At 38.2% G+C, this 13833-nt stretch overlaps 2 protein-coding genes across 2 annotated transcripts in view; both read left to right on the plus strand.

Annotated features, from left to right (window-relative positions):
* elna (elastin a) overlaps nt 1-2715 on the plus strand; it is a 51396-nt gene extending 48681 nt beyond the window's left edge. Inside the window, exon 39 of the mRNA XM_061925403.1 lies at nt 1705-2715. Within this exon, the coding sequence (XP_061781387.1) occupies nt 1705-1742 (38 nt within the window). The 3' untranslated portion in view covers nt 1743-2715. The remainder of the gene's footprint in view (nt 1-1704) is intronic.
* A 3010-nt stretch (nt 2716-5725) lies between these two features.
* Nucleotides 5726-13833, plus strand: part of limk1a (LIM domain kinase 1a) — a 113599-nt gene continuing 105491 nt past the window's right edge. Inside the window, exon 1 of the mRNA XM_061925801.1 lies at nt 5726-5902. Coding sequence (XP_061781785.1) covers nt 5845-5902 — 58 coding nt within the window. The 5' untranslated portion in view covers nt 5726-5844. The remainder of the gene's footprint in view (nt 5903-13833) is intronic.

Here is a 13833-nt window from a genome sequence, read left to right on the forward strand (position 1 = left end):
TTCGGCGGCTATTTCTTCTTTCTTGTGTGGCAGCTATTTCTTCTTTGTTGTGCGGCGGCTATTTCTTTGTTGTGTGGTGGCGTCTATTTTTTTCTTTATTCTGTAACTATTTCTTCTTTGTTGTTTAGCCGCAAATATTTGTTTTTTGTTGTTGTCAGCAGCTATTAATTTCTTATTCGCCGGTGGCTACTTCTTTCTGTGGCGGCTATTTATTTTTCGTTGTGCGGCGACGTCTATTTTTTCCGTTATTTAGCGGCTATTTCTTCTTTATTGTTTAGCAGTGGATATTTGTTTTGCGTTGTTGGCAGCGGCTATTCATTTATTGTCCAGCGGTGACTATTTCTTCTTTGTTGTGTGGCGGCTATTTCTTTGTTGTGTGGTGGCGTGTATTTTTTTTTTGTTATTCTGCAACTATTTTTTCTTTGTTGTTTAGCCGTGGATATTTGTTTTTCGTTGTTGGCAGCGGCTATTAATTTGTTGTTCGTCGACGTCTATTTTTTTCGTTATTCGGCGGCTATTTCTTTTTTGTTGTGCGGCGACGTCTATTTTTTTCGTTATTCGGCAGCTATTTCTTCTTTGTTGTGCGGCGGCGTCTATTTTTTCCATTATTCGGCGGCTATTTCTTCTTTGTTGTGCGGCGACGTCTATTTTTTTCGTTATTCGACGGCTATTTCTTCTTTGTTGTGCGGCGACGTCTATTTTTTTTTGTTTTTCGGCAGTTATTTCTTCTTTTTTGTGCGGCAACGTCTATTTTTTTAGTTTTTCGGCGGCTATTTCTTATTTGTTGTGCGGTGACATCTATTTTTTCCGCTATTCGGCGGCTATTTCTTCTTTGTTATGCGGCGACGTCTATTTTTTTCGTTATTCGGTGGCTATTTCTTCTTTGTTGTGCGGCGACGTTTATTTTTTTCGTTATTCGGCGGCTATTTCTTCTTTGTTGTGCGGCGACGTTTATTTTTTTCGTTATTCGGCGGCTATTTCTTCTTTGTTGTGCGGCGACGTCTATTTTTTTCGTTATTCGGCGGCTATTCCTTCTTTGTTGTCTTGCCACGGATATTTGTTTACTTTTTGTTGGCAGAGGCTATTAATTTGTTGTTTGTCGGCGGCTATTTCTTTGTTGTGCGGCAGCTATTTCTTCTTTGTTGTTCAGCTGCGTCTATTTTTGTTGTTGTTTTGGCGTCTATTTCTTTGTTGTTAGGTATCTTTCCTCTTCATTGGCAGTGGCTATTTCCTATTTGTTGTTTGGCGGCTATTTCTTCTTTGTTGGCGGTAGCTATTTGTCCTTTGTTGTTCCACAGCTATTCCTTTCGGTCGGGCATTGAAGCTAGGAATCGAAACGGAAGAAAATGTAACAATTCTGGGAGAAACAAAAAGTACAATCTTGGTTTCCATGGTTCCCAACCCTAACTCTAAGTTCAGTCTATTTAACCAAATTAAAAAAAAGCTTGTTATGCACGTGAAAAGCACGTGATTGTGCAATCAGGGCAAGATTGGTAGAAAAAGGTATTTGCAGTCTTCCTGTAACTAACCAACCACTAGACATTAAACATGTCTGCTGGGGAAACTTTGAAGTCAGACAGGTGAAGAATGCAAGAATTCAACTTCCTGCTAACATGCCGCTGTTTGTGTGTGTGTGTGTGTGTGTGTGTGTTTGTGTGTGTGTGTGTGTGTGCGTGTGTGTGTGTGTGTGTGTGTGTTGTGCAGGAGCCTGCCAGGGGAAATACTGCGGCAGGAGGAAGTAGATGATGTGACCAGAAGGAACCATGGTGCTACTGCATGAACTAGAATGTACATTTTATACACAAACATTCAATGTTTTTTTGTTTTTTTTTACTTACTTGACTCCTGCTCTCATGCAAACCCACCGACCAAGAATTAGTACCCCCCCCCCCCCCCCTCCACATGTATCACCAATAGTGCCTTGTTTGTTGTTACTTATGCAAAGTGTGTGTTCTTGTGTGAAACGCAGCACTGAACCTTTCTGCCTTCAACCTTTGAGCAAGGCAAACTGAAATGTTGCAGCACACGACCTCTCCGACCCGTGAGAAGGCTGTTTTTTTTTTTTGTGGCCGATCTCAGCATGTTCTCCATCCCTCCTTCTTCCTCGCTGCTATTTTTAGCCCCGTTGGGTATAAAGCAGTTGGGAACGGGACTCAGGCCAGCCCATCTGCTCTCATTAACTTTTTGCTGAAGCATTTCTCTGCTCGTCCGTGCCTTTCATTGACAATCAGTTGTGTTGCAATTTAGATTTTCACCCCCTGGAATGTTTGATTACGGCGGCGAATGCTTAGTCATGTGTCACTTTTCCCACTTTAGGAGTTTTATGAACAGGTTCTTTTTACACGTCATATCATTTTATTCAAAAAAAAAAAAAAGAGTGTATTCCTTTGTTTAACAAGGACACCCAAACCCCATTTTTTTAATTTACTTGAGCTGCTTTATGGATTTAAAGGAGGAAAAAGGCTTAACTGACCAAAGGTTCATAGGTGCTTTCTATAATTGTGTACTGTATTTTGTACTAATATGAAGGTTGCTGGCATATCGTTGATGTGTCATGAGAAACACTTCATCGTTATTTAAAACTATTTCTATAAGGAGGAACAGTGTGGTTTTGCACTTTTTTTTTAAAAATTTGTTTCCACGACACACATGACTTGATATAATCCGCCATTGTACTTGCTTCATTAAATACTAAATAAAATGTGTTTAAACATGTCTTCCTGTTTTCATTGTTGGTTCAGCTCACAAACTTAGTTTTTGTGCAACATCATTGGTCCAGATGGAAATAATCCAGTTATGGACCACAATGGAAACAAGCCTTTTGGCTTTTTGTGCCATCCATTTGCCTTTTTAAAGCATTACATGGATTCAATTCTTTAAGATGCCAATAAACTTCTCAATCAATCAAAAATGCTGGTGAGAACCCTGTTCATGCAGAGCTGCGGGAATCAAACATGGAGCCCTTTAGTCACATTTTATACCATCTACCAGCTTAATACACAATTTATGAGTAAATGTGCTATACACACTTAAGCATGTATAACATGTGAAGGATAAATGATGCCTCAGTGAGTGTGTGGCACACTCACTAGCTGTATTGACACTGCACTGATACGGTGTTTTTTCATTTTTTATTTTTTTTATTTCTTTCATTTATTTATTTATTTCAGGCAATGACATAAAAAAGTACAACATTGACAACACATAATAATATAAGTTAATATATTGCAAAAGGTAATGTTGAGTGTTTCGTGACTGTAGTCCGCCATCTCCCGCACCTCTGGTCAATGAGCAAGGCACGTTTATTTAAAACGCACGATTGGTAAACAAGGCAATTCAAACTGCTTTACAGAAAATACAAGAAGGCACAAATAAAATTATCATAAATCTATAATTAAAATTAAATGTAATGAAAAAACATAAATCAAAGTTTTAATTAAGTTAAGTTTATAATAAACACACATATATATATATATATATATTAGAGATGTCCGAAAATATCGGCCGATAAATGCATTAAAATGTAATATCGGAAATTATCGGTATCGTTTTTTTAATTATCGGTATCGTTTAAAAAAAAAAAATTTTTTTATTAAATCAACATAAAAAACACAAGATACACTTACAATTAGTGCACCAACCCAAAAAACCTCCCTCCCCCATTTACACTCATTCACACAAAAGGGTTGTTTCTTTCTGTTATTAATATTCTGGTTCCTACATTATATATCAATATATATCAATACAGTCTGCAAGGGATACAGTCCGTAAGCACACATGATTGTGCGTGCTGCTGGTCCACTAATAGTATTAACCTTTAACAGTTTTACTCATTTTCATTAATTACTAGTTTCTATGTAACTGTTTTTATATTGTTTTACTTTCTTTTTTATTCAAGAAAATGTTTTTAATTTATTTATCTTATTTTATTTATTTATTATTTTTTTTAAAAAGGACCTTATCTTCACCATACCTGGTTGTCCAAATTAGGCATAATAATGTGTTAATTCCACGACTGTATAAATCGGTATCGGTTGATATCGGTATCGGTAATTAAGAGTTGGACAATATCGGAATATCGGATATCGGCAAAAAAGCCATTATCGGACATCCCTAATATATATATATATATATATATATATATATATATATATATATATATATATATATATTTATATATATATATATATATATATATATATATATATATATATATATATATATATATATATATATATATATATATACACTTAAAAATATATCTATTCTAAGCTTGCTTGCAATAGCAACATACACCATTGGAGATTGGTACAGTAATCCCTCGTGTATCGCTGTTAATTGTGTTCATTAATCGAGTGGTTTAAATATATATCTATAATTTATAATTAAAATAATAATAACATAATTTATACAAGTATAAATTATATCAAATATAATATAGCAACGCTGCCTTAGGCTGAGCCAATCAGTGGTTACGATACTGAATAGTGCGCTCTGATTGGTTGGGTTCATCTAGTATTGATATGTTTTTTGATAATTGAGCCATTTTTAGGATTAAAGGTGTTTAATTTAAGATTTAAAAAAAATAGTAGGATACGCTTTGAAAAAATTAAATAATATATAACATATATAATAAATATATATATAATAAAATAATAATATATAATATATATAATATAAAAATAAAATAATTATATATTATTATATATATTATATATGGCTCACAAATGAGAAAAAATAATATAAAAAATTGATAAAGTTAATACAATTGGGAGTTTTAATAATGGTTGAATAATAGTTACTCTCTGTCAGTGGCTCTTATTAAAACACATCGATCGAGGGAAACAAAATATATAAGATTAGAAAAAAAGGATTAAAGGTGTTTAATTTAAGATTTAAAAAAATAGTAGGATACGCTTTGAAAAAATAAAATAATATATAATATATATAATAAATATATGTATAATAAAATAATAATATATATAATATAAAAATAAAATAATTATATATTATTATATATATTATATATGGCTCACAAATGAGAAAAAATAATATAAAAAAATGGATAAAGTTAATACAATTGGGAGTTTTAATAATAGTTGAATAATAGTTACTCTCTGTCAGTGGCTCTTATTAAAACACATCGATCGAGGGAAACAAAATATATAAGATTAGAAAAAAAGGATTAAAGGTGTTTAATTTAAGATTTAAAAAAATAGTAGGATACGCTTTGAAAAAATAAAATAAAATATAATATATATAATAAATATATATATAATAAAATAATAATATATAATATAAAAATAAAATAATTATATATTATTATATATATTATATATGGCTCACAAATGAGAAAAAATAATATAAAAAAATGGATAAAGTTAATACAATTGGGAGTTTTAATAATAGTTGAATAATAGTTACTCTCTGTCAGTGGCTCTTATTAAAACACATCGATCGAGGGAAACAAAATATATAAGATTAGAAAAAAATAATCTTATATATTTTGTTTCCCTCGATCGATGTGTTTTAATAAGAGCCACTGACAGAGAGTAACTATTATTCAACTATTATTAAAACTCCCAATTGTATTGACTGCCCCATAAAACCGGAAAAAGGGGGCTCCTCATGGACCAATCAGCGTCGTCCTGAGACAGGCCGCGCATCCTGATTGGTCGGCGGCCCTCTTGAATGAAACCCCGCATAGACGAAGCAGACAGCGGGGAGGAAGGCGGAAGCTGAAGCGAGAGGCGAGCGACTTCGCCGCTTTAGACGCCGCCGGCCGCAGGTGCCTCCAGCGGATACTCTTCGACCAGAGGCTGCCGGCTCTCTCGCGGAGAGCGAATGCGGTTAATGCTGCTTTGCTGCACCTGGAAGGACGAACGAATGGGAGAGGAGGAAGGTACAAAAAAAAAAGAGGTGTGTTCGGAATTGTTACCCGAATGCGCCGTCCGGGCGGGACTTGCACACTAATTAAGATGCTGGTTTAAAAAAAAAGGCTTGATTCTCATCATTTTATGTCTCCAGATGGTTGCTGGAATGAGGCCACGTTGTCTGCTTCGTCATGTTTGCGTGCAAGTGTTCGCCTCTTGCTCACACTGTCTAACATATTCTTTATTCTCACAGCTAAAACTGTTATTTACGCGGCATGAAGTGTGCGTGCGCAACCCTTTAAAAATCGTCACAAAAGCACGTCTTTTTATCATTTGGCAACACAGCTTCAGTAAACCCTCGTTTATTGCTTTTAGTCGGTGTTAAATACGTAGGAATTTTTCATTATAAATAAATAATAAACATTTTTGTAGTGAGAGCATACAAAAGCTGTTTATAACCTTCTGAATACATTATGAGAGTATGACCTAAATGTATATTAAACGGTATATATTATTTGTAATGTAAATAATTGTCAGGTTCAAACACTGATGACATCTATTAAACAGACAAGAAGCAAGGAATCATGCAGAGACAGAGTTAAATTTTGCTCAATGAGGAGAGACGTATTGGGCTGTACTCTAGTTACAGATCTACGTGCTTCCTCTATTTATTTGGGAAGGAGGTAATCTCGACCGCTCTAGTTAGACACTATATGACTATTAATGAAATGCAAACGTGTTGACACTCGCGAAATCGCCCTGTCTCTGCTTTGTCTGCGTCACGGCACTCGATGTTCGGCCTTGGCAGTCGGCAGGCCGATCCTGGAAACAAACACTGATACGGGACTGGCTTTGCACAGATAGAACAAGTACAACTTCAGCACAATTGATAATAACTATAGCAACGGCCCTTAAGCATAAGAGTTGTGTGATGATATATACGTAATTTTAACAATAATAATAGAAGTATTTCAAAACGTGTCACAAAGGCTCTTCAATTGGCTGCTGACATGTGCAGTAATACACCAGTTTCATTATTTTAATCTACTTACTAAAAGTTGACATAACTGGGTACTTGACATATTTTTTTTTAGCTAATTTGACAGTTTTTAGCTAATTTATATAACTAACACATGCTAACTGTAACATGCTAACTTTTTTTTTTTTGTGCTAATTTTGCAAATGTTTTCCGAAGAATCTAATTGCATGCTACATTTTAACTGGGAAGATCGGAATTTGCGAGTCCTGAGTACCGTAGTTCCTTCCGTCGAGGTTGGCGTTCCAACTCGGAAAATCGCACCCCCGAATTGGCTGCTCTAAATGTAAACACGATTATATAAGCTTCTAGAACATCTGATATTAGTGCTTCTGATCAGTTTTTAATAGCACTAAATCTGCCATTTACGATGTCTTTTTGGACGTGTATGTATGGTTATGTTACCGTAATGTAAACAAAAAAAAATGTGTTCTACTTCGCTAGCAGTAGCATCTGTGTTTGAAGGTTGCAGGAAAAGTGCATATTTTCCCATAATTTGTTCATCGGCAAACAAGGCAAACGCAAGAGTAGCCATCTTGATTTCCGAACACTCACAACTCGGCTGTGACGTCGTTCCCAACTTCCGAGATAAATGGAGCGCACCAATATAACTTGGTGCTTTACATATGCTAGCTGGACCCCGACTTAAATAAGTTGAAAAACGTATTGGGGTGTTACCATTTAGTGGTCAATTGTATGGAATATGTACTGTACTGTGCAATCTACTAATAAAAGTCTCAATCAATCAATCAAAGTCAGCGTTAACATTAGCATGTTAGCTTGCTAACATTAGCGTGTTAATTTTTACCTAGCCAATTTTGCCACGGTACACCTCAGTGGCGTATAACTTGGTTGGTGCCATATGCTAACTGTTAGCATGCTGACAATAACATGCTAACACGCATGTTCGTTTTTTGGCTAATTTATCATATAACTCTGTACTTGTCTGCATGCTAACGTTAGCATTTCAGTTGGAATTGCACGTCTTGATTCAACTGTACTGTTAACATCTGCTTAGTTTCTATCTACTCTTCTGTTCAAATGCAATACGCTCTTATTCTTCTGTTGTTTGATACTTTACATTGGTTTTGGGGGATACTGCAAATTTGGGTATCGATACGATACCAAGTATGCACAAGGGCCGTATTGGCTGATCCGTAGGTTGTCAAAATAAATGAATGATAACATTTTTGATCACAACGATTAGAGATGTCCGATAATATCGGATTGCCGATATTATCGGCCGATAAATGCTTTAAAATGTAATATCGGAAATTATCGGTTTCAAAATTATCGGTATCAGTTTCAAAAAGTAAAATGTATGACTTTTTAAAACGCCGCTGTGTACACGGACGTAGGGAGAAGTACAGAGCGCCAATAAACCTTTGCGTGCCGGCCCAGTCACATAATATCTGCGGCTTTTCACACACACACAAGTGAATGCAAGGCATACTTGGTCAACAGCCATACAGGTCACACTGAGGGTGGCCGAATAAACAACTTTAACACTGTTAGAAATATGCGCCACACTGTGACTCCACACCAAACAAGAATGACAAACACATTTCGGGAGAACATCCGCACCGTAACATAACATAAACACAACAGAACAAATACCCAGCAGCCCTTGCAGCACAACTACCCCCCCCCCCCCCCCACCTCAACCCCGCTTCCCCCCGACCTCGCCCACCTCAAACTCCTCATGCTCTCTCAGGGAGAGCATGTCCCAAATTCCAAGTTGCTGTTTTGAGGCATGTTTAAAAAAATAATGCACTTTGTGACTTCAATAACAAATATGGCAGTGTCATGTTGGCATTTTTTTCCATAACTTGAGTTGATTTATTTTGGAAAACCTTGTTACATTGTTTAATGCATCCAGCGGGGCATCACAACAAAATTAGGCATGATAATGTGTTGATTCCACGACTGTATATATCGGTATCGGTAATTAAGAGTTGGACAATATCGGATATCGGCAAAAAAGCCATTACCGGACATCTCTAACAACAATAATCAGACAAAAGCGCAGGATGACGGTGTAACAATATCAATTAAATATTCAAATGATCTCTTATAATTGGCTCGGATTTAAATCCTTTGGTTTTTGCCCTTAAAGCCCTCCTGTGTACAGGAATTTATTTCCTGAGTTTGTAAACAATAACAAAAACGACCAAATATTTTTTGGATGATAAAACAATGCCCATCGAATCACTATAGTATCGACTATATGCTGATACTGTACTTGGTACTAAAGTACCAATGATTGTTGCTTCTAGCTTAGCGGTTAGCATGGCTTATTGTATCCTCCCACGGTGTGTAGTGTAGATAGGATTTTAGGCTAGGACTTTATTGTCATTGCACAAGTACAACAAAACCTCCATGCCATGCACACATAAACACGTTACATTTAATCACGGCAACTCTCAACAGAGGGGCGGGAGTTGGGGCCCTGGAGGGCGACTGCTGCGGTGTGTAGTGTAGCATGTTTAGCTATTCCTCGTCCTCCAGTGATCACGCTACGTGTAAGAAAACGTTAATTTTCTGCCATGGAAGCGAGGTTTGCTGACTTTGCACTGTTGAGGGACGTTATCATCGCCCAGCTAGTTCCCCCTCCAGCTGTGTGTGGCAATCTAGCTGGCTTGTTTGAAGGTCAACCCCAGCGTCTTTCCCCAAGTGTGTGTTGCAAGTCAGGCTGCAGCGACTCCTCGGCGATGAGGACTCGCTATATGTTGCAATTCACTGTTGAGCCGTGAGTCAGGAGGAATGAGGTGTGACCACCCGTGTGTATTTGTCTGCAGTTTACTGAGCTATTACAGTCTTTAGTGGTCTTTGCAGGCATGTGAATCTGCAATCATGAGAAAGTGAAGTGCTCCCTAATAAAGAGGGCAGGTGATAAAGCTAAATGAATGGAGGTCTGGCCATTAGTGGCCATCAGCGTGAGCATCTTTGTCCAACCAATCCATAAAACTGCAACAGCAATAACAGAAATGAGCTGTGTACACGAACAGAGTTTTATCAAATATTACATTTAAAACACCGCAAGTCCAATATATAAGTTGCACCCACTAAGTTTTATAAGAAACACATGTTTTTACATATATTAGCCGCACCTCGACTCTAAGCTGAAGATATATACGTAAATGTTTATTTACATACCTTAATTGTTTCCAAACAGTGTCTGCATGTGTCTGACATCACATGGACAAAGATAAGACCTTCTGGAGGAAAGTTCTGTGGTCAGATGAAACAAAATTGAGCTTTTTGGCCACAATACCCAGCAATATGTTTGGAGGAGAAAAGGTGAGGTCTTTAATCCCAGGAACACCATTCCTACCTCCAAATTCTTCAGGACAACCTAAAATCATCAGCCCGGAGGTTGGGTCTTGGGCGCAGTTGGGTGTTCCAACAGGACAATGACCCCAAACACATGTCTAAAGTGGCTAAATAAGGCTAGAATTAAGGTTTTAGAATGGCCTTCCGAAAGTCCTGACGTAAACATGTGGACAATGCTGAAGAAACAAGTCCATGTCAGAAAACCAACAAATTTAGCTGAACTGCACCAATTTTGTCAAGAGGAGTGGTCAATAATTCAAGTAGAGGCTTGTGGATGGCTACCAAAAGTGCCTTATTGCAGTGAAACTTGCCAAGGGACATGTAAGTAAATATTAACATTGCTGTATGTATACTTTTGACCCAGCACATTTGCTCACATTTTCAGTAGACCCATAATAAATTCATAAAAGAACCAAACTTCATGAATGTTTTTTGTGACCAACAAGTATGTGCTCCAATCACTATCACAAAAAAAATAAGAGTTGTAGAAATGATTGGAAACTCAAGACAGCCATGACATGATGTTCTTTACAAGTGTATGTAAACTTGACCACGACTGTGTATGTATTAGAGATGCGCGGATAGGCAATTATTTCATCCGCAACCGCATCAGAAAGTCGTCAACCATCCGCAATCCACCCGATCTAACATTTGATCAGAACTGCATCCGCCCGCCATCCGCCCGCACCCGCCCGTTGTTATATATCTAATATAGACGATGCAAGGCATTAGTGAGGTTATAAAGCTTTTGCCTGTTAAAGAAAGGAGACTGATCCAACGCAGCACAGACATTCGCGTGCCACGCTGTCACGACCCAGACGCACACCAGTGCGCAATCATATGGGAGCCACGCTGAGCGCACCACCAAGCGCGTCTCGCTGCCGGCGACGGCCGGGTATATGGGCCCGACGCTCCAGCGCCATCCATTTTCAGGGCTAGTTGATTCGGCAGGTGGGTTGTTACACACTCCTTAACGGGTTCCAACTTCCATGGCCACCGTCCTAGCTGCTGTCTATATCAACCAGGGTGAGCCCCACCCCTTTCGTGAGCGCACTGCGCGCGGAGTGACCCCTGTTACGCGCCCCCGGCCACGGGGGTGGCGGGCAGGTAAGCTGCTTACCTGCTACGCGTGACGCCGGCCGCGGCGAAGGCGGACGAGGCGGGGTGTCGGTGCGGTGGGCGCGGTGGTGACCCTGGACGTGCGTCGGGCCCTTCTCGCGGATCGCCTCAGCTATGGCCCCCGGTGGGGCCCTCTCGGGGGAAGGGGCCTCGGTCCCGGACCCCGGCGAGGCGTCGGGGGCCTTCTCCGCTCCGTAAAAGTGTCCATCTCTTTTTTTTTTTTTCTTCTGTTGTGGCATATGCTGCAGGTGCCTGCTCGTTTTTCGTATGTGGGTAACAACATTTAACTATGTATATATTGTAATGTTCCCAGGAATGTAGGCTCATAGACTTATTCGTTTGTCTCGTATTTATTGTAATAAGATGCAATGTAACCACACAACAGCTCCCCTCTTTCCCGGCAAAACTCGAACTAACACTTCCTGTCAACAACGTCACTTCCCTAACTTGCCCGGAAGTCCCGCCCCCCAGCCAAAGCCATTGGCTAACACCCCGTAGCTAACCGCTACATCATATTTCCGAATTGGTTTAACTGCCACCCGCCTGAATCTATTTAAAATCTAATTTTTTTTAATTTCAATCGCCCGACCCGACTCGACCCGACCCGCTGATAAAATCTAATTTTTTTTAATTTCATCCGCCCGATTCGCGGATAATCCGCGGACTCCGCGGTTGTACCCGCAAACCGCGCATCTCTAGTATGTATATATATATATATATATATATATATATATATATATATATATATATATATATACACACAAAATAATAAATTTTTAAAAAGACTACCACAGACACTTGTAAACGTGTTGGTATAATATTAGTATATTAATGCAAATGACGCTAGCTTTATTACATTACGATAGCATGTACAAATATGCATGAAAACACTCCTACAGACATCACGCATGGGACGTTTTAGTAAGTAATAATTATTTTAGTTATATTGTAAAACTTACAAACGGTGCTTGGAGTGATGAATAAAAGATCCATACGAGCAGAAACGCTACAGGTGACTAGAAGACAGACCGACACTTTTACTTCCGGTTGAAAGCTCTAAACAGAAGGGCACCGCAGCTCCTGCAGTGAGTGAACTCATCCAAAAGATGGCGCTGTAGCACAAGCAATAACACACCTTTTTAGTGTTTGTTTTTTTATTTTTAAACTATTTGCATGATGGCTGTCAGCGAACAAAAATCCATAAATTTTCCGCACCATTTTATAAGACGCAGGATTCAAAGCATAGGAAAAAGAGAGAGGCTTATACTGCCATTGTAGTTACTTGAAAATAAAACTATTTTTCCCTAGAAAAAAGACAGATTATCTGAAATTCGGAGTCTTGAAATTGAAGCAGGTGGTGCCAAACATCTTACGATAATTATTAGTGACTATCAACAGATTATCAGCGGCGATATTTGGCATATTGATGTATATCGACTAAAAGCCTTTTTTTTTAATTTGCTCACCCTAACCCGGGGGTCAGCAACCCGTGGCTCTTTAATTCCGCCCCGGTGGCTCCCTGGAGCATTTTTAAAAAGGGATTGAAAACGGAAAAAGATGGGGGGGAAATAATTTTTTTGTTTTTGTATGTTTTTTGCAAACATGACACAAACCTTCCCAATTGTTAGAAAGTCCACTGTTTAATATGTTTGTGTGTATGCTTCACGTTTTGTCCTACTAATTTCGGCGGTTCTTGAACTCACCATAGTCTGGACTGTGACGCAACAGTTTGTTTACATGTAATATCTTCCACTCCTTCTTTGTCTCATTTTGTCCACCAAAAGTTTTATGCTGTGCGTGAATGCACAATGGTGAGCTTTGTTGATGTTATTGACTTGTGTGGAGTGCTAATCAGGCATATTTGGTCAGTGCATGACTGCAAGCTAATCAACGCTAACATGCTATTTAGGCTAGCTGTATGTACCGGTACATATTGCATCATTATACCCCGTTTGTAGGTATATTTGAGCTCATTTAATATCCTTTACTTTTATCCTCTTTGTATATAATTTATATTTGCATGTCTCATGACACATCATCTGTATGTAATATTGGCTGCATTTCTAATAGTTGTTTGTGTGCCATGTTGTTCCAGACCACAGCAAACATTACCTATGTTGCCAAAGATTGTAATAAATCTATTAAAAGAAGACAGCCTTACCTTGGACACATTAACACATCTATACCTATTCCATTAAAAGCCAGTCATTTCTAGGAGTTATCTCACCTTCTGAGTAGCCTCTGATTTACTAATGGTCTCTAATGTTGTAAAAATGTGTAGAATGAAAATTAAATGTCAACATTTCTGTCAACGAAGATTTGCTTTAGCCTGCGAGACATATTCATTTTGATAGTAGGCTAACATAGCTAATATAGACACTTACATCATGCGTTGCCTTCATTATAACACTTATATAAGGCTCCAGAAGGATTAGTTTTTTGTATTTTTGGTCCAATATGGTTCGTTCAACG

This window comes from Nerophis lumbriciformis, linkage group LG30, assembly GCF_033978685.3.
Source record: "Nerophis lumbriciformis linkage group LG30, RoL_Nlum_v2.1, whole genome shotgun sequence".
Taxonomy (NCBI): Eukaryota; Metazoa; Chordata; class Actinopteri; order Syngnathiformes; family Syngnathidae; genus Nerophis; species Nerophis lumbriciformis.